The 25,569-nt window shown below is 33.3% G+C and overlaps 1 protein-coding gene across 1 annotated transcript; it reads right to left on the bottom strand.

Annotated features, from left to right (window-relative positions):
- Nucleotides 1–1,136: 1,136 nt before the first annotated feature.
- LOC100812003 (DNA polymerase epsilon catalytic subunit A) lies at nucleotides 1,137–24,280 on the bottom strand. The gene is made up of 49 exons (XM_006592249.4): nucleotides 23,954–24,280; nucleotides 23,563–23,628; nucleotides 23,416–23,475; nucleotides 23,141–23,236; nucleotides 22,644–22,804; nucleotides 22,392–22,480; nucleotides 22,059–22,279; nucleotides 21,540–21,626; nucleotides 21,264–21,398; nucleotides 20,770–20,892; nucleotides 19,828–19,911; nucleotides 18,885–19,049; nucleotides 18,605–18,781; nucleotides 18,295–18,408; nucleotides 17,950–18,054; nucleotides 16,917–17,035; nucleotides 16,632–16,803; nucleotides 16,465–16,559; nucleotides 16,124–16,229; nucleotides 15,944–16,023; nucleotides 15,656–15,832; nucleotides 15,178–15,265; nucleotides 14,960–15,040; nucleotides 14,729–14,872; nucleotides 14,105–14,200; nucleotides 13,740–13,940; nucleotides 13,556–13,610; nucleotides 13,317–13,459; nucleotides 12,776–13,200; nucleotides 11,289–11,424; nucleotides 11,008–11,205; nucleotides 10,845–10,919; nucleotides 9,834–10,024; nucleotides 9,491–9,671; nucleotides 9,265–9,329; nucleotides 8,387–8,525; nucleotides 8,194–8,295; nucleotides 7,858–7,941; nucleotides 7,560–7,634; nucleotides 6,967–7,026; nucleotides 6,620–6,882; nucleotides 6,434–6,482; nucleotides 5,957–6,117; nucleotides 5,617–5,683; nucleotides 3,569–3,679; nucleotides 3,266–3,436; nucleotides 2,962–3,171; nucleotides 2,285–2,391; nucleotides 1,137–1,750 (listed from the first exon to the last, which is right to left on the bottom strand). Exons 1-49 carry the CDS (start codon nucleotides 24,110–24,112, stop codon nucleotides 1,390–1,392), a joined length of 6,630 nt encoding a protein of 2,209 aa, XP_006592312.1. The 5' UTR covers nucleotides 24,113–24,280; the 3' UTR covers nucleotides 1,137–1,389.
- Between the last annotated feature and the right edge of the window lie 1,289 nt (nucleotides 24,281–25,569).

Below are 25,569 nucleotides of genomic sequence, written 5' to 3'. Positions count from 1 at the left end.
AGCACTGTACTCCTCACTCCTCAGTTTGAAGCTCGAGGACATTTGTACAACCTCTCTCTCTCTCTCACTATATATATATATATATATATATATATATATATATATATTATGTATGAGCTTGCTACTTGAACATGTTCGGGCACTTCTTGTGCTTAGAACTCACTTTAATAATATTTTCATTTAGCTTTTAAAAAAATATTATGTGATTGGATATGTATTTGTAGAATTAGTTTTGAATAAACATGATTTTATAGAATTAATTATAAGTAAATGTGAGTGTCTAGTAGCATGATTTTTTTTTGGATGATATTAGAAAATTGATTTGGACACAATGTTTGGAAATTGCAGTCAAAATTAATTTTGACACAATTTTGGGTGTGTAATTACTAAAGTGACTTGAGTTTAAGTGTTTAACTAAGGATATAAACATGGAACAAATAACACGACTAAAGGTATCATGGAATAAATAACACAACTCAAGTAAGTATTGATGGAAAAATCTACTTTTGATTGATTCAATGAGACTTGAGTTAGTTGATAATTGGGATGTTTGCTTACCATATCGTTGTGTTACGACGAAAGATATTGTGGTCATTTCCTTACCGCGGCAATAATGGCAGAAAGTTCGCGTACATAAGTGGAAGTGCGAAGGAGCTTGGGGTGAATGGCTTGCTAAAGAAGGCACTTTAGATTGGATCAGATATTCATTCGATTGAAAAAGTAACACTATTAACTGGTATGATCAAACCAATTTTTTTTTCCCAATTTTAGACATCTCGTGCTATTTTTGAGTCTCACATCTGGTGTTACTTTTTCAATCCCACATTTGTTGTCTCGAGTCACATCAATATGCAGAGCACCTGTTCCCTAATACAGGCAAGCTGTATGGTGTAGCTGTCACTTCTAAAATAAAAGATTCTATAAAAGCAAGGATCAACCTCTGATCCTAATATTTGGAGAAAGCTTAATAAACCACTAGACTAAATGCAATTATTGGTATTCATATATAACTATATATAATTATTTATTTATACCAGTTAATTCAGTTCAATCAGTGACCTTCAACCACTGACCCAGGACCTTTACCGAATCAATCATTGATCCAAGTTTTATAACATTCGTTTTAGTGACTTGCATTGCATGCCAACAGGATAAATATTTCATTGATCACGATAAACATTTCATGTACATGCAATTTACATCATGCAGATGATAAATACAATAAAAGAATTGCTTAGAGCAGTGTCAAACAAGCACACCGCACAGGGATGCATAAATATCAACTGTTGGTCACAAGTAGGTTTGGACACTTTCATATCTACACTTGCAGGGACCCACTGTATACATAGATACTATTGCTCTGATCCTAGGCCCTCACTTAAATTTAAACTATCTAAGTTCTAAAATCCAAGAGGTACATTCTTGGAGAAGTTGGAATTTCTGACGAGAAGCTATGTTCAAGAAAATTTGCATTTTTTCACGAAATTCACTTGCATCTTCCTTGCACCTAAATGAGCCTGCACATGCACATTGCTCAGCCAAATGTGCAGCTTTCACCTGATGGCACCTGGTACACACCAGATCTTGCAGGTGGTATAGCCGTTCTCTTTGTCTTACAGTTTGAAGAAGAGCATTCTCCATCACCTCACGGTCATAAGGCTGGGCACACTGTGGAACCGCACAACGCCACTCCTCAGTTAACAAAGCCGAATCACGGCACAAATCCAAGTCTCTGCAGTCATTACAATAGCTGTACCCGAAAAAGAAAAATTAATATTGATGTGAATACAGGAATCTTAATGCACTTTTTTTTTAGACCATGATTAACATTGTTGGATCCAACATATAAAGACAATGGGAAATTCATCCGTATAAATCAGGATTAGTGCACAAGCTTGCAAATTCAAACATTTGCCTAAGAAATAATAGATAGATAAACCCCAACCCTACAGGGCAACAAGCAATTGCATAGTGTTGGGAGAAATGACAACGCTAAAAAGACCTTGGCATTTTCTAATTTTAAATGAATTATGTTAGCAGTAACCCTTCTTAAGCAAGAAATTTACACAAACCACATCGACCCATAAAAAAACGATAAGAAATTATAAGGAATAGTCAATGGTTTTATTAAACGAAATTCAATAGTTTGGTAAACAATTAATAACATGGGGTTGTAGGCACATGAGGGATAGTCAAACTCGAGCAAGAAATTGTGTCTTCCCCAATAACAAAAACTTATTAACTCCTAAAACTAATTGATAATCAAAAAGTATATTTTTTTTACCTGCATATGACATTGGATAAGATGAAGGAATGACAAGGACCATGAAACTTAGCTTCAGGAGCAAACTCCTTAACATCAACATATTTGAGCAAATTTTTTCTCAAGACCTGCAAGTGAAGGACACAATCAGAATTATTGCTTTGCTCACCAAAATGTAGAGACCAGAAAATCAGCTGATGGAGAAAGAAGTCATTCGACTTAAATTACTTAGGCAAGGAAACATATGCATTTAACAAGGAAATCTCAGTCTCAGACATATTAAAAGTATTCCTATGTGAGACCATGCTGCAGAAGTGCAGCAAGTATATAACATAAACAATAGTATGTTACTACTGATTTACAATGTGTTTGAGAACGTGCTAGAATCATGTTGAATGGGAAAAATGTGCTTTCCGATGCAAAAATTACAAAGCAACAAGAGAGCTGCTTTTGCGTTGTGTTAAAAAGAACAAAGGCACAAACACACTCTTAGTAATGTCAACACACCTAAGGAAAACAAGTAGAAAAATGAAACAGCACGTTCTTTAACACATCCTTTGTTACTAGTCCGTATTTTAGAAGTCAATACTTGCTTTTAAATGTGATCTGTTTATAGGACAACTTTGAATTTTTAGAAAATAAAGTAATAACAAAGTGTGTTAAAAGAGTGTTGCTAGCATTACTAAAACAATTATTACCAAAACTTCATGCTGCACACTTTGGTCAAGGGCCAGGACAGCACAAACATGCTTGATAAATTCCAAGGAAGCATCCCCTCTATGGACATCACCCGTAAGTGGAGGAAGGCCCGATGTACTCTGGTTGTTTTCTAATCTGTTCATACCCTTCATATGAAGACCAATATCGTGAACAATTCCTAGCAGTTTGTGTGTGAAGTACGAGCCGATCTGTGGAATAGAATGTAAAACAAAATAAGAATCAACTAATTTTTAAAAACAAGAAAGCATGCAATTTCAATTACTTCTTCTGTCATTGGTATACCTGCTCTTTGGTAAATTCCGTTATTTCTGATTCAAAAGCCTCTGCGGCTCCAATGTTAATTGATGGTGTACAGGAGTCACCATTCTGCAATGAGGCCCTGATTTGTGCTTGTTTTTTTGCATAATTCCAGGGAATATACATGAACTGAGAAACGATGAAAACAAAATGGTCCTGTAGAAATCCATAATATGAACAACTTAGACATGAATGCAGACCACTTCTTGTATTAAATGACTCACCATTTAATTTTAAAATCCAGTAAAAATTCTATATTCAAGATAAAATTCTTACTGGTTAACTTACTTGGATTTTTTTCGGCAAGTATTCAGCAATATTCCAGCTTGATATAATGTCTACTTGAGATTCATTATTTACAGCTTCATCAGATTTTGTTGGTATTCCACCATAGTTATACTACAAGCAGAAAATCAAAATGACATTAAAAATATGTTAAATTACCATATTTGTATAGTAAAAATTATTGATCTTCACAAATAACTAAATCATCCATCACTTCACCACCATCATTAGGCAATTGATATAAAACAAAGATAGAAACAAGTACTGCGAGATTTAAAATATTTATGACAACGACTATCCATAACATTTTCTCGACAATAATTGTAAGAAATTTTTTTTTCCCTCACATTTGTAAACTTCCACAGTTCAACTATATTTTTATTTTTCTAACCAACCATTCAGAATAATAATTATCAAATATGCTTGGCAGTCCTGTACTAATTTATTATTATATCTTAGTGACAAACAAGTCCCAGGCTATTCAGAATGTTTGGATTTCTGGTGTGAAGGTCCAAAAGTATGTTTGAGAGTAAAAAATTAGTTGGGTTAACTATGTTTTTTTGTCACTGAACATTTTTCAAGTTTTCACTTTTAGTCCTTAACAAATTTTTTTATCAGTTTTAGTCCCTGAACTTTTATTCCTTTAATACATTTAGTCCTTCTCGTTAAATAGCACCATTAAATGATGACGTGGTGTCAATTTTATTATATTTTATTACGTTTAGTGGCTTTTTTAAACAGACAGAAATTGCCTTGTTAAAATGAAATAAGCAATTAATGGTAGCTAAAAACCTCCAAAATGGAAACCAGGTCTAAAATAACACAAATCTAGCAAAAAAAAAATGGAAGATCTGAAATCCGCAAAAACCCCAACCCTAATCCCAAACCAAATAGAAAATGTGGCACACCAACCCTCTTCCCCTCCAAAATCCTCAACTCTGACAAAATGCGACTATGTGAAGCCTCCACATCACCCCCAACAAGATCCCCCATTACCAGCGCCACAACGTCCCCCACCACCCATGGCGACGAGTTTTCCCCCGCCAACTTTCAGCAGAGCTGTGCCAGAAGTCCACGGCAGAGATAAACTGCTGGAAGTAGAGTCTGGCCAGTGTCCTTTAACCGTCCCTTGGAGACCTTGTTGAAAAGCTCCCCACCATGGACGAGTTCCATGGTGATGTAGATTTTGGACTTGCTGGCCATGACTTTGTGCAGTGCCACGACGTTTGGGTGCTTCACCATCTTCATCACCGAGATCCCCAACTGAATCGATCAACAATTGTTTCTTCACAACTAAATTCTCTATTGAACTCACCTGATACAATGAGCATAGCTGCCCAAGGTTTCATTCCTTTTCAATTTGGTTTGGGATTAGAGTGGGGGTTGTTGCAGGTTTCAAGCAATAAAAGGAAGAAGGAGAACTGATTTTGGGTTTGGGTAATTGTGGGTTTCAGATCTAATTCCTTTTTTTTGAACTTTTTTTTTTAATTTTTGCTGGATTTGAGTTTATTTTTTAAATGGATTTGTGCCTCTACTTATTCTGATTTTGATGTTGGATCAGGTTTCAGAAAAGGCAAATGCACATTTTGGGGTTTTTTAGCTGCCATTAATTGTTTATTTCATTTTAACAAGGCGATTTCTAGCGGCTTAAAACCACCAGAAAATAAACCACCGCTAAACGTAATAAAATTGACGGCACATCATCATTTAACAGGAAGGACTAAAAGCATTATCAGACTAAAAGTTCAGGGACTAAAACTGCTAAAATTTTGTTTAAGGACTAAAAGTGAAAACTTGAAAATGTCCAGGGACCAAAAACATATTTAACCCAAATTAGTTTGGGGTCATGTTTGGTTACCTCTCAAAATTATGTTTGAGAGTAAAATTTTGCTTGCAAACTCAATTTTGGAGAAGCAATACTTGGGATACTTTTGCAAACTCAGTTTGCAAACTTCAGCTTAACCCAAACTTAAGTTTGCAAACTTCAATCCAAACATGCACTAAAGTAGTTAGGCCTAAACAATGAACAACAAAAAATATGATGATCAAACCTGATCCATGAATAGCAACGAGCACCAGAACTGCAGTGGTTCAAGCTCAATCCATTCAAATAGATCTCTACAAAAATAAGCAATACAAGGTTATATAGAGCGACAAACATCAGTTTTAATTTCAATTAAGTTGAATTTGACAAAAAAGAAAAAAGATTTGAGTGATTCTTTCGTCACAACTTTGTGTAATTCAAAAGAAAATTGTAATTGTTCATTCTTAAATGAAGTAGGACAAAGGTTTCCAACTTTTGTTATCTTTGGTCAAATTATCCAAAAGATAGCAAGAACTTTTTTTTATATAATAAAAGAAAAATATTTCTATGGCTTTTGCAAGACTGACCTTGATTGTATAGTTCTTAACAAACTGTCACAGTAAGCTTTGGCTCTAGACAGATCATATTTCCCAGTGTCTATAATAATCTTTGAAAAGTTTGCAAATACAATTGTAGCACCTAACTTGCGGAACTCTGCCAACAACAATGCAAAGACCTTCTGCATGACCTATAAATATCAATGCAATCAAAGGACATGAGTGACATGCAATTAAGAGATTTTAACTTAGATGTGTAAATTGCAATGAAATGAACAAAACAGGATCTACAAGCCTCCAAATATAACATTAACACCCATAACAGGACCTACATAGTTGAAAACCCACTTAACAGGTAGGAAAGTAGTATACCATCTCTGGGAATAATCTAATTCACTAAAGCAATTTGGAAATATAAAAAACAAAAATTTATGAAAAAAAAAGGAAAACTAAGAAATGAATTTCATTACATGCACTAAATAGCTTCTTTCAGTGTAAATTGTTTACCTTGTGGAGTAACTGGTGGAGAGCAGGATCATGAAGTTTTGATTTAGGGCTGCAACACAGGAAGGAATATAGTAATTAATTAGAGAAAAATAGGGTGGCTGTTAATATACCTTATAGGCAGTTTGGGCCCATGGGCTCATCTGTGTGGTAGTTTAACAATGGCAAGCAAATAAAGTTAGTCAAAACCTGCAAAGCCATCTATACAGATGTTGCAAAATTGAATCAGCATAAACATTTCCGGATGTAACTGCATCAGCTAGGCACCGCTGGATCAACTGTTTAAGGACTCGAAAGGCTTGTACACATGAGGTAGACTCGTCAAAACCATTTTGATCATTTGTGGAAAATGCTCCAGAATCAAGTTCATGACCAAATCTTAATAGAGTGCCTCCTTCCATTTCATTAACTAGGTTGTATTTGAGAAGAGCATTTACAGCCAGGTGGTGTATCTGCAAATAAATAAGTAAAATAAAATCCCCATTAATTTTTAAATGCTTGCTCAATTTGGTGAGAATAACTTAAGATTATCGAACCTTTAGCTCCACAGTTACGTTTCTATAAGCTCCAGGATATGTAAGAGCAGGTTGTTGGACCTATTTTCAAATAGCAAAGCAGTCAATTTAAGGAGATCAAAGATGAACATGTTAAATCATCAAATAATGACTAATAACAAGGAAAAATTATTCCCAGGTGACAATTGTGGCACAGTTTGGGCACCTATAGTATTTATCCACAAACTACAAACCTTCTGAACCCACAGTTTAAAATATGATCATTATGTAGACAGGTGAATTAGTTCACTAACTGTTACTAAAACTGGGAGATGTCCCCCAATATCTTTTACAAAATAAGAACAAGTTGACAATGGTCGTCATGTTATAAAAAGTTGTTACTACTTACTACTATTTGTAAATAAATAAAAAAGTGGTTTAGTGTATAGTAAAGCAAATGGCCAACAGCAGCTTTCATAGGCATGCAGAACTCATTTGTATTCTCAAATAATAATAATAATAAATATAATTACTTAAGAACAGAACACTAAAGCTTTGCAAAATTGATAAGAGGAAACATTAAAGGTCTGCAAAAAATTGAGTTAATAAAGAACCAAAATATCAATATGGCATACCTCGTCGACAAAACAGTTCTGTTCACTGTTAATTCCACCTAAATCTGGAAGGCCATCATCAGATATCCAAAGTACCTGTACAAATGAATATCTCCTTAATGAATTATCATTTTAGGGAATATACTGAATCACCAAATGTTTGACACTGTCCTTTAAGAAAAACATACACCGACATTTGAGCATATCAAAGATAAAAATCATTTAGTTCAAGTGAGAAGTAAAACATCACAAACAAAGAAAAGGCAATAAGTTTCATTTTGTTGATAACATTCCAATAACTTCAAATTAAAATCAGAACCTGTTGATTATCATGCAATGCTCTTGAAAAGAAGATATCCGCAATAAATATAAGCCAGTCAAGTTCAAAGTTCCCCAGCGGTACCTGCAAAAGATGCGCATATGAAAACAAAATGTTGGAAAAATTACAAAATAAAATTTCTCAACTTAAAGTATTTCTGCTGAGAACAATTTACCACAGTTAACAACATGTAAAGAGTGTTGCATATGTTTTTACTTGTTGTCTTGATTAACCAATTTTGTTCGGTAAACTGAAAATTTCTTTTACAAATAAATCCTTTTCTCTATGTTTTTATAATTTTCCCTCAGATATGCTACAAAAGATTGAAGTAATTACATGGGCATATCTTGAGAGAGCAATTCTTTGATTTAGCCATTGGACTGATGCAGCACAACGTTGCATTCCAGTTTTAGCAGCAACTTGTTGCCATCCAAGAATCTAAAAAAGCCAAAATTAAATATATTAAATAAGAGAGAGATCTAAATACAGACATACTTGAGAAGGACCACTTGTTTCAAAACATTTTTACCTGGTACTGACTATCACGTGCATTATAAGGAACACTCAGGCATGGAAAATTATCCAGAGCTCGGATGCCCAATTTTACTAATTGAACATTTGGGCATTCAATGACAGCAACCATAGGCATGTGATTTTCCCTCCCATGACTAAGATTATTAGAGAAGAACAAAATAACTCAGTCCAAAATAAGTAAATAGAATATAGAATATAGAATTTCAAAAAAAAAAAGGAGAGAATTGGAAAGCCTCAATCTTATGAAGACCATAAAGATTGAGCATTGTAAAAATTTGAAGGTGCCATCACTCATAATCTGCTTTTGAATATTAATTAATGTAACATGTACACAACAGTGGGACAGACCCCTACGATTAACACCCAAACACATGAGTCACATCAAAATCTGGAATTTATGGCTAAAATCAGGTCCAGACAGACCAAACCTAATTTATATTATATATAAACTCAAGTGCTACTAGCTTATCTATACTCAAGATTCAAAATCTTGTCTCACTCTTGCTACACTACAGGCAACAAACCTGTCAGAATAATTACAAATCTATCCTAAAAGAAGAAAATGTATGAGAAAACTCCCTGTTCTTTTTTACAAGTCACATTTTAAAAACTTCCATTGTTCCTTTATACAAGTTACTTTATAAAATCTATGAAGGATTATATATTTTTTCTAAGTCTACCCTTAATCTCTAATTACATCATTTTTAATTACTCCACACTTTCCCATTAAATCCACTTCTCTAATAATTGCATATTGAAATTAATGGGGCATTACAAAGATAATTAAGGGGAGAGAGAAATTAGTAGAATTAAATAAAGGTAATTCTAGAAAGTTTAGAAAGCATTGTAGTAAACCAAGATAGGAAAAATAACCTGTGGCCATTTATTGCTCTTTGCATCACTGCTTCAGCATCCTTGACATGTGCAACATAGTCCACCTGAATATGGGACATAATTATACACAAACATGAAAATAGATAACTTCAGACTCTTAAATGAAGAAATTTTAAAAGATAAAAAATTAAAAGAACAAATACAAATTAGATTTTAAGATATACTGCATGTAAACAAAATGATCAAAGAATTGTTGTAGATTTACCTTAAAATTAATGCCATTCCTCGGAGGTGGCTCAATAGACAAAGACTGGCAAGCATCATGAAAATGTCTTTCAAGAAAAACCGGGGATAAATCTTTGTTTTGATAGGGATTAACCACCACAACAGTCATTGTTTTTGATGCAGGAAAATATCCAATGTATATAGCCCGTCCCTCAGAGATGCTGAAGTTAACAAATGAGTGTTAAAAGTAAAACTACATCATTAAAAAACAATGCACAAATAATGGACAAGTCATGAAATTAATTTTTAAATCAAGTGCAATTATATGTTTTTAACTAAAAAAATGAAGGAAGAAAATAATTAAACAATGAGCCTCCACTTACCTATGGTAAAAATAAAAGAAAGATATAGATTGTTCAAGATAAGCACATTCTGCTGTGGTCTTCATGTGCAATTCACTTAAATTCCATGGTTCTTGTAGACTACGTTTATTAGCAGTCTTGTCCACCTTACATACACAACCAAGCTGGACTATTGCATTAAATTCCAGTGGCACCTTAGTTTCATATACTCCCTGACAAAAATTTAATTCAGATAAATCCAATGTAACTACAAATCCCATAAATTACACAATGAACATAAAGTTGATAATATAATTTAAGCTCTTGACTGTACCTTAATAACAACAATCCAAGAAATATACATGGCTGTAAGAAATGAATCAAATTTGAAAGAACTCCCATTTTATCTGACATAAAAGATTCTCACAAATTGGAACACAACTAGTCCCTTTGCCCATTGCCAGTCATATCAAAGTTGATATTAAAAAAAAACAATATTACAACTATTATTAGTCAATATTGATAAGTTCTACATTTACAGCATGAACAAATCTAGTCATTTGCTTTTCAAAATAAAGACAACCACCTAAATGTCGAAATCAAACTACCAATTAGTACTAGTACAAGAATTTACGGTACACGAAATTAACTATCAAATTATAGGTTATACAACAAATTGTTCATACAAAAGTAGGAATCAAGTTATTTTAGGAGAAACTCTTGGCAAAATTAATTCATTCAATAACTCTTTCTATATGTCAAATTTCAACAACTCAACTTTTGAATATTTATCATCTCAATTATCATACACAAATTCTATATAAATCAGGCATTTATAATTAGATAATCTTATAGTAAACATTTACTTATATTTTCGAAAAATATATTACATGTTTAAAATTTAATAAAAATTCATAGATTTTCTCTATTCGATAATATCTTTAAAGATTAGATTATTAAAATTTAATATATACAAGGAATATTATTGAACGAAGTAACCTGATCCTCACCCATACACACACATATAGTCAGATTATTAATAAGTATGCTGACCTCAACATCAGGATCTGCTAGAAGAGCTGCAAGTTTTTGGCTTGCTTCCCCATATTGAATTTCATTAATTGAGACCTGCAAAATCTCCAAAGTAATATTGCCCCATTTAAATAAAAAGATTAATAAGAAAAATATATTTTTTAAAAAAGCAACAACACAGTACCTCATACAAGTTATAACTATGCCTTCCATGAGGAAGAGTCTTGTTAACACGTTTACCCATAAATCCTTCAGTAATTGCTGATCTTGAATTGAGGTAAAAGACTCTAGGAACAGAAACATGAATCTTATGCATACTCCCATCAACAACAACCCAAGCAAAAAATTGGCCTATCAGTGAACTGGGGACTAGTTGTATTATCTGAACCAAAAGATTAGAATAAGGAATTTAAAAAATCATACCAATCATATTGAAAAGCTGATTACTTGCAAAATTTAACAAACCTGCCAGTGACGCTTTGTTAAGTCTACCTCAAGCCTTTTAAGATATGAACTGACATGACTTCTGCCCTGATTCCCCTTACCATTCATTTGTTCAAGAACACTACTAACACGGTCAGATTTCTTTGAATTCTCCAATCTTGGAAACAAAAATCTCTTCGTTAGTCAGGTTTTTGTCCAGCAAACAATGCTTAGGAGTAAAGAATGTCAGGCTGGTTACTAGTAAAGTCAGTCACACAATGATAAAAACCATGGGTGGGAATACCATACCACAAAAGCTAGATGTAGTTTGAGAGCCCAACACAGTAACACTTTATAAACCCCACACTAGAATCTCATACTTCCAATGTGGGACTCAAGCCTAATACTATGCAATTGCATCCTAGCATCCTAGCATCCAACCACACTCCAAAGCTCCAATGCCCACATGAGTGTTACATACTAGCCCTTTGATTAGTCCCAAGTAAACAATGCAATGCCACCATCACCACTCATGCCACTCATTTGCAACTGAGAGACACAGGAAAGCTTTGATAACAATCGATAAGAACCTTGAGAGAACCACACCATAAAAGCTAGCCCATTTGTAGTTCTTAGAATGTAGGTTAGGGCCTAACTCAACCACAAAAGTTAGCTCATAGAATAAGGGTTGCCCCCCACTTATATACTCTATCTTGGCACTATCTCTAGCTAATGTGGGACACAGGTTGTCCCAATACACCACCTCACGCCCAACACTTTTTGGACTTGGTGCATGCATAACATGGTAGGTGACCCTTATTAGTTTTTAATGGATTTAGGATGGGCTTGGATACCATATTAGAATGTGGTTTTAGGCCCAACTAAACCCTAAAAGCTAGCTCGTAGGGTGAGGGTTGTCCCCCATTTATATACTCTACCTTGGTACTACCTTTAGCCAATGTGGAACTTAGATTTCTCCCAATAGAATCCAAAGTCTAAGGCCTTAAAAAACCACAGTAGAACCACATACTTCCAATGTGGGATTCAAGTCCCATACATTGCAATTGGATCCTCTAACACATTATTCATGATTGGCCCTTCCAGTTGTTCTGGTGGCACCTTTAAAGAAAACTGTAGATATTTGTGGTTATCCTATTTTTGCTCTCCTAATTTGAATGTCTTGATTGCTGTTGATTAAACTTTGAATAGCTTAGTAAGTACTAAATTCTTGATATGTTACACATAAGACTTGTCTCATACAAATTCTGAAACAAAGTAATGAAATACAGGAATATAAACTTCTACTATACTGCTAAATTACCCCTTTATGTTTTTGTATGTGCTGCCATTAAATTAAAAGTATCATATTCTTGGTGGCTGGTAATAAAATTAAAGGCATAATACAGTAAAGGAAATTACTTCAGTAGAACATCCAGCAGATGTAGATTTAATACATTGTTTAGCTCTTTCATTTAAACAAAACCCCAAAGAACGGGACTTAAATATTTAGGTAGCAATGAGCACTTTACCTTTGCTTCTTTCTCCTTTCCAGAATATCCTTCCACGTTCGCTTCTTTATTTGAAGCCATCCTTGATAATCTACACTTCTGTAAACATTTTGTTGTAATGGTTTATTATGCTGCTGCTCCACATCTTCTTGATCATTGACCTTCCTTGAATGTTGTTCATTGTTAGCTTCATAATGCCGTATAATTGGTCTAGGTCTGCATGTAGAACTCCTGTCCTTATTTCCAAAGTCCTCCAACTCATTAACAATATCACCATCCATGACAAGAGGGACACGAGTTGAGTCATCATGCCTTTTTGAGTGTTCATTCCTATTCATTGATTTAAAGGCATCAACTAATTTCCGTTGGCGAAACTTGTCCTCCTTCTCACGGACCTTCTTATGCAACCAATCAGGATGAACCACCCTAGGGACGGGATTTGCAACCTGCGAGCATTAAACTCTTTCAGGAAAAAAAAAAAAAATATATATATATATATATATACACACAGGAGCAAACAAGAATGGATTATTTCAATCCAGAAAGAAAAAATTGAATGAACCTTTTGCATTGCAGCAGGAATAGTGATAATTTTTTGAATTGCAGAACTAAGCCGCTGCTTGTAATAGGACCAGTCAACTATGGATCGAATGCCAACATCTGATGAGACCTTGCACCATTTTCGGACATAGAACTTCATTACCTCTGCAAACATTAAGCATACACCTCCTTATTTAGAATGTAAAAAAGAATAAATTTGTTATTAATTGTGACTTAAGAAACTCAAAAATAAAAAGTTACCAGCATCAGTTTCAAATATTGCTACAGGAACAGCACGCTCACTTACTGGTGTGCCCTGCAAAAACAAAGACTTTTTAAGATTAAAGTAACTGGGCATTGAAGAAGCTGATTATGGTGAGCAAATGAAAAGGGATATAAATATATGTGTGATTCATAAATTTTCCATTTTATACATGGATCAGACCTTGGGTTCACTTGCTACTATGTACTGACATCGAAGACCTTTATCTTTGACCATTGTATCGCCAAGAAAGTCAGCCAGACGTCTAGCAGTGGTAACAGCACAAGATTTTTGCTGACCATAATCAGCTAAAGATTTGCTCATGGTACTTGATTCTGATATATAATCAAGCAACTCACTGTCTGCAATATCCTTTCCCTGGTTCTGTATGACAGAAAGAGTTGATATCACAAGGAAACAGAAAGTTGTATCAGGTCACGATCATCAATATCTTCCACAAACTAATTAGAGCAAACATACATCAATGTTCTTAAATATCATTCAATTATACTAGGAAGTAGAAATTAAACTGAATATCTATAGCATACATCAAGAAGATCAAGCCAGCCATTTGCCACTGAAGCAACAGCTGAATAGCATTCCTCTAAAGTTGAACCATGGAGAAACTTGTCAAAAAGTTCAGCCTGTTACAAGAAATGTGTTTCACATTAAAAAATGAGAACTTCAAACGAACATTCTAATTTTGCATTCGAATAACCATTAAAAAGAACCTCAACATTGAACAACAGTTGAAGGTTATGATTCAGGTTTTTTCTAAAAAAATGTGATGACAAGGTATAAATAAAAATACATAAAGAGAATGTCATCAAAGGTATCACACGAGCCAATCCAGAGAATAGACAACCACCAAATTTGGGGCTACTATTTCTGCAAAATATAGAAAGTATAATTTTTTAAATACCAATTTCTATCCAATAAAACAAAACTGCTAGTAGTTAATATATATAACTTCATCCACTTTAACTAGTTTTGGTTCCACAGATGTTGACATCATTACTTCTCAGCCTTGTATTAAAAACAATGACAGCTATATCATTCCATCATGTGACAGGGATCAGGAAGAAAGTAAAATTACATATTGTTATTATTATCAGAGCATATTGCATGATTTTATGCTTGGTGCTAAAGATCTCTATTCTTTATCAATATACCTGGAAAACTTTTATTAGCTTCAGTTCACCTCTGCGCTTGATCTCAAAACCTTTAAGCTCTGCGAGGGTTCCATCATCATTAAAAACAGCATATCGCTTCTTAATTAAAATTCCTTCTTCCTTGGAAGCGGGAAGGATCATTGCCTACATCAAAGAAAAGCCATATAAGTCATTTAAATATACTCAAAACTCAGGAAAACATTTAAATCATAAATTAAGGCTACATTTTACCTTGTATGGTCCATCCACCTCAAATTCAATAGAGCATTCACTGTGAGTTGTATAAGTTTTCCTGATTGGATCTGTGAGTGTCTGTCAGAAATTGAAAATAGAAAGAATATAGTAATCGTAAGTAACAGCAAAGCACTAACTGCAAAACACCAAAGCAGAAGAATCAGCATCAAATTGTGAATTAAATAAAACATTTACAGATAAAATTAAAAGCTGACCTGGTATTGATCATTTGTGTTATTTATTGCCACATCAACATTAAGCATAACACATGGGTATGAGATTGTAAACTTCTTCTTTGGGTCTCTGAAATCCATTAAATATGATAATCATATATAAATTTCTAGCAACAGCAATCAAAATTATTGAAAACTAGATAGAGAAAATAACAATTTGGAAGAAAAACAAGGTAAAAAGTAGGTAGGATCCAGCACAATATATTGCCTACAGCCAACACCTCAAGCGCTATACTAAAGCAGGAGGAATGATGCAAGAATATCCAATCATCCTAATAAACAATTAGGCACCCAAATCAATGTCCCATTTGGAAGTCATCAATTTCCTAAATTTCTTCATAATACGAACAAATTAAAAAATGATCATCTTAGAATAGCCAGAGTTCAGGCCGCTGTCACTAAAAAACAATCAATTAAAATTTCAATACATGTAGTGCAATCATATATGAACAGAGCATACTTCGTTTTAAAAGTGAAATTTTCCGGAAAAGATCCAGGTAGTGCACACCAGATACCATCAGTGTCTAGTTCAAGTGGTTTTCCTATTTTCTCTACTAGTAAGCGGGCATTCTGAATGATTTTTGCACCAGTATATGTCACTACTCCAGCCATTTCCATGGAGTACCATCTTGCACCCCTGTAAGATAAAAATCAATGCACGGGATGATTAAGAAGAAGAAATAGCAAATGTAACTAAATAAACTCCAATGATGAAACATCAAGAAAATACAGAGGTCAATATACTCACTTGCGCATGACGTATCCATAAAAGGAATTAAGTATACACTTGTGAGCAAGTTGCAATGAATCATAAAGCACAACCATATCCTGGTCATTAAATAATTAAAATGAAATCCTGTCATAATGAAGTACTGTTCATAGTACACTGAATAAATTGTGGAAGAACCATAACAAATATCATTCATACCTGTGCTTCCTGGATCTTCATAGAATTTCCACTAGCCTTGGCCTCTGACAACTTTCCCTTCCAAACCTTATTGAGACCTTTATATTCATATCTTCTATCCCGGAAACTTGAACCAGATAGCACAAAACTGAGGCTTAGTGCAACACAAGCAACGAAAAAATGCGGAGTAGAAACTTAAAGAGTGTCTCTAAAGGTTAACCACACATTATATCCATGAGCAATATAACAAATATGGTCCACAGATTATAACATATAAGGACATACTAATTACTCTTCTTCAAACTAGATATGCAAAGGTTAACTTTATTATTCAAAATTAATCTTCAAATATCTTCACTCACCTGCGAACAGTATCAACATAAAATGGATTTTCACGCATGCAGATTCCTGCTTCTCGAAGTTCAGTAACAGGTTTGTCAAGTACCCGCTTATATGCCTGTGGAATCCATCAAGATTTAGTATATCGTAACATTATTTAAACAAGCATGTTCAATAAAACAGCCATAACCTTCTGGCAGTATTTCTTTAAACGCTCTTTCAGTCTTGATTGTTGCTCTGCCTTGGGAAGGTCAAGAAAAGATTTTGATGACTTCTCAGAATAGTGGGTCAAGGCTTTGTTGTTCTTCTCAGAATCATCAACAAACTCTGATTCAATTTGTGTCTTTAAAGCATAATAGTCACTGAAGGATTTCAAATGAAAGTTATAGTCAATCGTCAATCATTTATTAATTTTTCAAAATTGGGCTAAAAAAATCTTCTGAACAGGAAACATTAAGCAAAAAGAAAATTAAACCTTTTCTTAGCCATGAATGTTTCTCCACGCCAAACCCACTCAAGTTTGCGTAGGCAAGTCTTTCCGGGACGATTAAAATCACATGCAGTGCAAACTTCCTCCGTAACAATTGACGGTGGCTGCGATTAGAAAGAAACTTCCCTCAGGGAATTTAGATTCATATTTATCAGAATTTCAATATTCAGGATGACAACTCCTAGTGGGGCAGGCAGATCAAACAGAAAACAAGCATATCCTTAACTTATCTCCTAGCATTTTACTTTAAATGCTTATCCACATTAAACCTTTGCCATAAAAAGCTAAGAAACAACTCTATCAACAATCACAAGTGTGTAAGACCACAACAAACTCCATGCCACCAGCTGAGTATTTTCATATATGCCAAAGACTACATAAATGCCATATTCCCATTAAATATGCTTCAAGCTGCGTATAGCAGTTATCCTTGACTTTTACTAGTCTTATTCACATTATTTTGAAAAATCATCTAAAGGATAATTGGAGAACACTAGTGATATTTAAAAACATTCAAGTCAAATATACTCATATAACAAATTATCTCATTTTGTCTACATGTTTTTCTGTTTTTGATATTTATATTCTTCAATTTATGGTGGTAAAAACTAAATTTTCAATGAATAAATCTCCTATACCAGGGTTAGACCCATGCAGCAAAGGAAGGTCTTACAAGTGTATTCACAAAGGCCAAAATCCAAGGCCTAATTGCAATTAGGAGAAGGTGTATGGGAAGAGAGTAACATCGGAAGGAAAAGCTACAGTGAAAGAATGTGAATCTGACAAATGGGGAAAGCTTTATGTGGTGGGGATCATGTGTATCTTTTTTTCATTTCAGCTCATAGCTTGGGACCAAAGGATTTCCTTCCTTGGCTAGGAGCATTTTGCTCTTCTATTTCTGTAATTTCTGTCTGTTTTCAATCAAAATACAATCTCCCTTCAGTTGGATAGTGTCTGTTTCTATCAACTTGCATATCCTGCTAAAGAGCAATAATATAAAATACAGATCTCATCATACCTGAAGTCGGTTTGTTAAAATTATGTTTGGATACATGGCAGCTACATCCAGATGATAAATGAGGGGACATTCTTCACGTATTGGTGCATCTCGTAATTTTACAAGCTGCATGCATAAGGAGAAGTAGTCATGTGTTATTGATGACAAGCATATTGTAATTTCCAGAGTTTTAGGCCACAATAAACAAATGTCCAAATCACAGCCACTGTGATGACACATGAGTAGCAAATACTGATCTTTATTCTTAAAAAATGAAACCAAACAGTTAAATTACAGATGCGGACATGATTATTTTATGCTAGTAAATACATGAAAAATTGACCAGACAAAAATCAGAATCCGTACCTTTTCCATGATTGCATTCTTTACTTCATCATAATTAGAAACAAATTCCAAATCCATCTTACCCTCCACTGTTATGGCATACTGTAGATCTCGATCAAGGTTGTTGATAAGTTGCTGGAACCATGCCACTCCATGGTTAGTGAAACATACTTACAGACAGATATCATAATTGAGTTAATAAAATATAAACTACTAGAATTACAATAAACAACAACTAAACATATGAAAATTGCTAAGATTGTGTATATTTTATAATATAAATGAATGCTAGTCACTGGTAAAGTAATTCAAGAAGATAGAAACAACAAACCTGATAGGCAGATGGCTCAAGTGTAAAACTAGATGGAATATCAGATCTGAATACACCACTTTCAAGACATTCCACATGACCACCAATGTACGTCTCACTCTCAAGAAGATGATTATTATAAAACTTCTCTGGGTCAGATTGATGTTTGTTAGGACATATAACATTAGCCTTGTATGCCTGTAAAAGATGCAAACACAATTACAAGGGAAACCAAAGGCCATGAAATGAAAATTTTGAAGCAGAGAATTTCAACATGAATGGCACGTGCATAAGAGCCCACCTGCACCATAAGCAACATTTCACACAGGGTTCCACTACCTTTGCGCAAAACCTCATCTGGTGACATGGGTATAATGGTTGCAAGAGAGAAAATAAAGGGATGAACATAAGTTGTATATAAGTAATAAGTTGCCACTGCATCAGAAACAGAATAGGAGGCCATCATCTGCAATAGCAATTCAAATAAATAAAATGATTAGCATGTCTCGTGACCAACAAGAAGCATAACTTTTCAGATTGAAAACTCCAATGTCAAAGTAGAACAAACCCTAACTCTGAAAGGAAAAAACCGGGATAAAAATAATGCTCCTTAGTCCTTTCCAACATAAAACAACTTCAAGATTATACAGTTCTTCAATTCTTGATAAACAAAGGCATGATACTTCAGAACGACTTCTTAATTTAAATTACTTTTTTTTTCCTTAAAATGAATCTCAGTAATCCAAAGTGGAAACAATCATTAAGCTACACCACTTCCATGAACTTGGTGAGTTGGGGTACAAGGATATGCACTATAATCCCACTGTCGAGATATATATTTGCCAAAAGTAGAACCCAAAAGACCAACAAATTAGGAGACATCTGTTTTATCCAGAAAATAAGCATCAAGTAAAAGGCCCTTTTTCAATCTAACATAGTAATGCCAATCAAAACCAATTGCATCACAATTTATTAGGCAAATAAGACCATTATTTCACTATCCTCCATTTCAATGACTAGGGAATAGCAGCAGCAATCAAATCAATACTTAGTTTGTGCACAATCATAGCATGCAAGCCAACAAGAGAAAAATGGCATTCAAATATATTCACCACTTATTCATACACTATTTAATCAATAGTAAAAAAACCAAAAATTCTCACTACTTACAATGCTTCATCTCCAATACACCATATCAAAACAATTTAATAAACAATACAGATATCACTTTAAATCACTCATACCTGTGGCTTTTCCTTTGCAAAGCGAACCATGTCCTCAGGATTCACCTCCAATGGATCATATCCCAACTTTGCTTTTGTAACTGCCTAAATAATAAAAGTAAAGAAATGTCAATTAGAGAAAGGACAAACTTGGTTAATCAGAAATTTATGAGACAATGACTTATTCCTACACTATTTATTATAACATACAAGGAAACTAATCAAGTTAATGTAAAAATAAAGTTTTTTATCATAAAATTTAGAAAATGATTTTCACAATATAATAAATAAATGAATACATAGTTAATATCATTTGGGAATGTCCGAAATGAAATTTGGCTTATGTATTAACATCTTACATGAAGACTGCTATGCCATTAGCATTGTTCATGATTACCATAGCTTGAGGAAAGGAATTAAATATATCAAATATGATGAATCTAATAAAACTTTCTACAGCATCTTATGATTCTTATCAATGCTTGGACACTTCTTATATGAGCTTTCAGAACTATGGTGTCAGTTTTACTTTTAAATTCATTCTGTTAATTTCTTCCTTTATTAAAAAAAAAAAGCAGACGGTTTGGAACTTATCTATTCATTTACTTTACATTGGTTTTGTCCACTATTTCAATGAAACTCGTTGGTTGACCAAAGAAAAAAAAATGAAAAACACTAAACAGTAGGAGCCAAAGAATCCTTATTTGACTGTCTTAGAGGCTTAGAGCAAGGTTAGCCATAACCAAGTCCCATGCCCCACATGAATATAAATAAAAGATGAATTTTTTCTTTTGAATAAATACATACATACATATATATATATATATATATATATATATATATATATCATGAATGAAAAACTATGTCCTAAAGAGTTAGTTAGAAACAATGAAGATAATAACACTCATAATTAATAAAATAAATCATGCAAAACAGATGAGAACTCAAGTTCAAACTTTGTACCTTCAGGCCTTGGCTCCCCTGAGGGAGATAACTATCACGTTTAACCCAAGCAAAACAATCTAAATGGCAAGCATATCTAGCACGACATTCCCCTTGATTCATATCGCATTTGAACCCCAATTCCTGGAAGATTAAATAACAAGCATGAAAATCATTAATAGAAGGAAAAAGAATACCAAAATCAATTAAAAAAGAAAAACTAATATGATTCACTGCTTTGGAATAAGGATAAAACAGAAACCAAAAATAAACAGACATGATTTGTCCCAAAACATCTATGCGAAAATGACTAAAAGAACTATTTTATAACATAGTCGAATTCAAGCTCAAATACTAAGGGAACAGTTCTCAGTTCTCACACTACATACTAAAAATAAAAAGTACATACATCACCATAAAGAAATGGAGAATTGTGCAGACATGCCAACAAGTACATTTACTTGTTTACCATTTAATAGAAGTCAATTGCCAAAAACAAAAAGTTAACAACATACATCACTCATTTTGAACCCATGATGGGTTGCCCTTCGTTCCAGGAATGGCCAATCAAAGAAATCACCGTTATACGTCACATAGATACCAGGTTTCACCTCTTGCATATGAGAAAACCATAATCTAAGAAGCTCAATCTGGGGAAAAAAAGAGTAACAAATTAGAATCATCATTTAAAAAGAAAAGAAAAAAAAAACTTAGTAGAACCAAGTTTCAACAAGGAAATAAGATAACATATACAATATTCCCATTGTGTATGGATTTAAATATACCATTACCTCATTTTGAGCATTTGTCACCTTAAAACACCCTTCAAACTCTGGTTTTGGAGTGTACTCTATATCCTCTATATCATCCCCAACACACTAAAAACAAAACAACGCAAATATTTAAAGTCATCAGCCCATGACAATGACTAATGCCTTACATTATATTTGAATTTCAGGATCAGTTAATAACCACATTTGATGCATGAGTTAAATAATATTATATTCCAATTTCCATAATTTGGCATTGAAAATGGCTCTGTAATCTCTAGTTGTATTTCTAAATTTCAGAATCAAGTTCCAACATTGTATTCAATACTCCAATGCAAATTAATTAACCTTGCAGATAAACAAGCTAAGTACATGAATCTTTTATGAAAAGAAAGACAAATTAGAATATATCGATCATGAGAATACTAATGATAAGAGGCTTTTGATGAGATGTGTTTGCTGATTTCCTTTGTATAAATAAGTAAATAACAGAGTCAGAGTGATAGAGAGATAGCATGAACATTAATATATGACACTTACCTCTCTATTTATGATTAAATACCCTTGACCATCTACCATGTATGAAATCATCATAATTAAATCATAATCAGCATCAGGAAATTTTAATGGAAGTTTTGTGGTCTCAATGTCAAATGCGCAAATACGAACTTCAGCACGCTGCAGAAGATCTGTCTTCTTCTCAAGTGTAACCCCATTATTACTGGACACTCCAACATCATACCACTGGCCACACCGTATATCTAGTTCACGTGTGATTGCAAGTGTCATGATAAATATAGACAATAGCACAGCATCAGAAAATAGGATAACTGAATAAATATTAAAAACACAATGATAAATATCAAAAGGTACCGTTGTCAATAGCAAAGCGAACATGATAAGGAACATCATATTCACGAACATCGGTTATGCAATCTAGAAAATCTTGAGGTCTATGTTCTCTGCTAAGCAACAAGCAAGCTAGGATCAGATCAGATAAAAAGAAAAGTTTATTTAACTAAAATTATCCGACATAAAAAAAATGCAATGCATCATTAAAGGAAATAAAATGTCAATGTGATACTTCAATCTAAATAATTTTCTGTCCCATGAAAATTGATATACCTTCTTTCTGTTGACACGGACAAAAAAGCTTCTGCAGCATCAGACTTGGCCTTATTTCTTTCAACAGTAGGCATCAGGTCTCTCTTCACATCCATCAATTGTTGCACAGTATCAAATGAAAGCTTTAAATAAGATTTTCTTAACCCAGATAAATGGTTTTTCTGTTGAGAATCATGAAAGCAAATCAGAGTCCATTTATGAGGAGAAAGAAAGCAAGCACAGCCTATTTGAATCAAAGCAAAATGATAATTTTAAAGAAATATGGCAATCTCAGATTTATTTTCAGAAAGACCTTGTCAAATCCACAAACAATAACGAGAAGTTAATGCAGACTATATCAAGAAGAATCATATTGACTTGACTTTCTAAAGACTCTCAAAGAAATTAACAAATAAAATCCAATAAAAAAAATTACTAGTGCAGAATTTTGTATTTTAAAAGCTGCTTGTCATGTATCAGACAAAGCAAAGCAGATAAGAGATGCATAAATTGCTTACAAGATCCAGGTCTTCTTTTTCTATAATTTCAACATCTGCAATCTGACCTTCATAACGTCTTTTCAGGTATGCTTCAACATCAATCTCCATTTTATCCTATTAAATTATATAATCATAATTAACACCATCATCATAATGGGTACTACAAAATAAAAACTGAATGAGAATATATCCACAAACACAATGAACATAGATGATTCCAGTCACACACACACGCACTTAGACCCAAATATGCTGCCACACAACCACGTACACACATGAATGTTCTCACTTACCTTTGTAGCTACATAGAAATAGGGCCGAAATCTGAATTTTGTCTTGAATGAAGAGCCATCCTGCAAGCAGGCTCAGATCAGTAAACTATTCCCCAAACCAAGTCACTCTTCTAGTGTAACAAAAAGTAAGCTTATGCCAAAAAATACCTGTGCAACAAAGTAAAGATCAACGCAACTGTACACTTTGTAACTGTCTTCATCGTCAACAGAAGACTACAAAAGTATGAACAAACATGTTTAAGTTCATCAGAATGATATATGTTACAGCAAACCAACTAGTTCTGATTGCATATTTATAAATAGGAACCGGAAAACTCGACTGAGAGTGATGCAATTCAATCGTTCATTAGACACGGCTATGTAATAACAGTTCAATTCACGCTTAATCAATGCTTGCGAATTGCAATAGTGATCGTGAGGAGTGAGTGACATTCACTTTCGTACTCATGTTTAGTGAATCGAACATCATAACTAGCGAACACATTCAAATCACAGGCTGAAAGCTCACAAGATGAAAATGAAATAGCAACGTGCTTACGGATGCAAAAGTGAGTAACCATCCTAGACGCTTTTCACCTTCTGAGAAGAGATCGAACCCTAATTTCGCCTCGAGCTCTTCCTCGGGAGTGCGGTTCAGCTTCCGCTTCTTGGATGCTCTGTTGTCTCTCCGGTCACGTCTCCGGCCATCGCCGCTCATTGTCGCAACCAGATCGAAGGTTTTAGGAGTGACGCTTTCGAATGGAAGTTATGAGAGTTTGGGAAAAGTGAAAAACCCTTTGAAGCTCTGATAAGTGTGAGTTGAAGATTGGGAGCGGCAGGAAGAGCCTAGCCTACTAGCATGTGCATTTTCCCGCGCTTCTATTAAAGAATTTTTTTTTTCTTTTTTAAGGGAATTGACGAAATTTTTAGTCTGCTAGAAATTTTCATTTTTCGGATTTCAAATTTGTTGGATTTTTTGTTTATTAAGTTTTTTTTATTTTTGAATCATTTTTTCTATTTTTATTTTTATTAGATTGTATCTAATTAAGAAACTTGGATTTCCAGATCTTATTTGAAATTTGGCACAAATCGATTACATTCACAAACTTAACTAAATTTAATACTGCACTTTGTTAATTTTGTATTCAATAATCTATTTGTGATGATACATATTTTTTATAATTTTTTCTTATTTATATTGAAAAATAATTCTAAAAAAACAAGAATAAAAAGGATTAATTCGTTATCATTAAAAATGAAAAAAAGTTAAAAAAATCATTATTAAAGAATAGATATTTTACTATTTATTAAAATCTCAACTTTTGTACATTAATTTATCTTACGAGATATTCTAACATAATTACATTAATTTATCTTACGAGATATTCTAACATAATTAGTGTTTTTATAGTATTTCTATGTATTCATGTGATTATCTTAGAGTCTAAGAAAATTTAAAATTATGAAAAATTTTAAATTTTAAAAATTTTAAATACTTCAATTGAAATTATTTTATTTTTAGAATTTTGTGTTTAGATAAAAAAAAAATTAAAACCATGAGGGTGTACGAAAATGAATACAAAGAGAAGAAAAAAGAATATATGGTTGTAGTGCACTACAAAGACCTAAGGCATGGTACAGGTCCTCAACGTCTTCCACGTCGACAATATGTTATATTAATATTTTATTTACTAATATATGCTCAGGTAATTATATTTGATAAATATTATTAAAATATTAAATATATTTTTGGGTATATGTAATCAAAATAATTATATTCATATTAATTAATAATTTTAAAATAGAAAGCAGACATATTTGTAATTCTTTGTGATAACCGCTTATAATATTTATTGTCATATTTATATTTAATGGTGTTATTATTGTGGATGAATATATTTACATGTTATATATTATGTGTATGTAGCATAAAAAATATTATTTAAAAATGGAAGTTCTTTCAATAATAGTGCTTTTCGTTATTTTTTTCTTTTCGAAAGACAATTCTTTTCGTTATTGATCTTTAAAATTCTGGGGAAAAGAAGAAGTTAAAGAAAAACTACTGTATCCATTCAAGCAATTAACAAATATCAAGTATCATGTTGGTGCCTCCAAAAAGTATAATTATGAAAGTGAAAATAGAAGGAGTAAGAAAGAAGAGTTGAAAGGGAAGGA

The sequence above is a fragment of the Glycine max genome, chromosome 12 (genome assembly GCF_000004515.6).
Source record: "Glycine max cultivar Williams 82 chromosome 12, Glycine_max_v4.0, whole genome shotgun sequence".
Taxonomy (NCBI): domain Eukaryota; kingdom Viridiplantae; phylum Streptophyta; class Magnoliopsida; order Fabales; family Fabaceae; genus Glycine; species Glycine max.
The sequence above is the reverse complement of the archived record's forward strand: the minus strand, read 5'-3'. Positions and strand labels throughout refer to the sequence as shown.

Bases quoted from the DNA above. Each gene is read 5' to 3' on its own strand.
- LOC100812003 (XM_006592249.4), bottom strand. From the start codon at position 24,112: ATGAGCGGCGATGGCCGGAGACGTGACCGGAGAGACAACAGAGCATCC. The intron at 18,409-18,604 runs GTTTGTTGTTTC...GCATGGTTCCAG, and splicing joins TTGAGCCATCTGCCTATCAG to CAACTTATCAACAACCTTGA. The intron at 8,526-9,264 runs GTTATTTTTCCT...TAATAATCTTAG, and splicing joins AGAGCAATAAATGGCCACAG to TCATGGGAGGGAAAATCACA.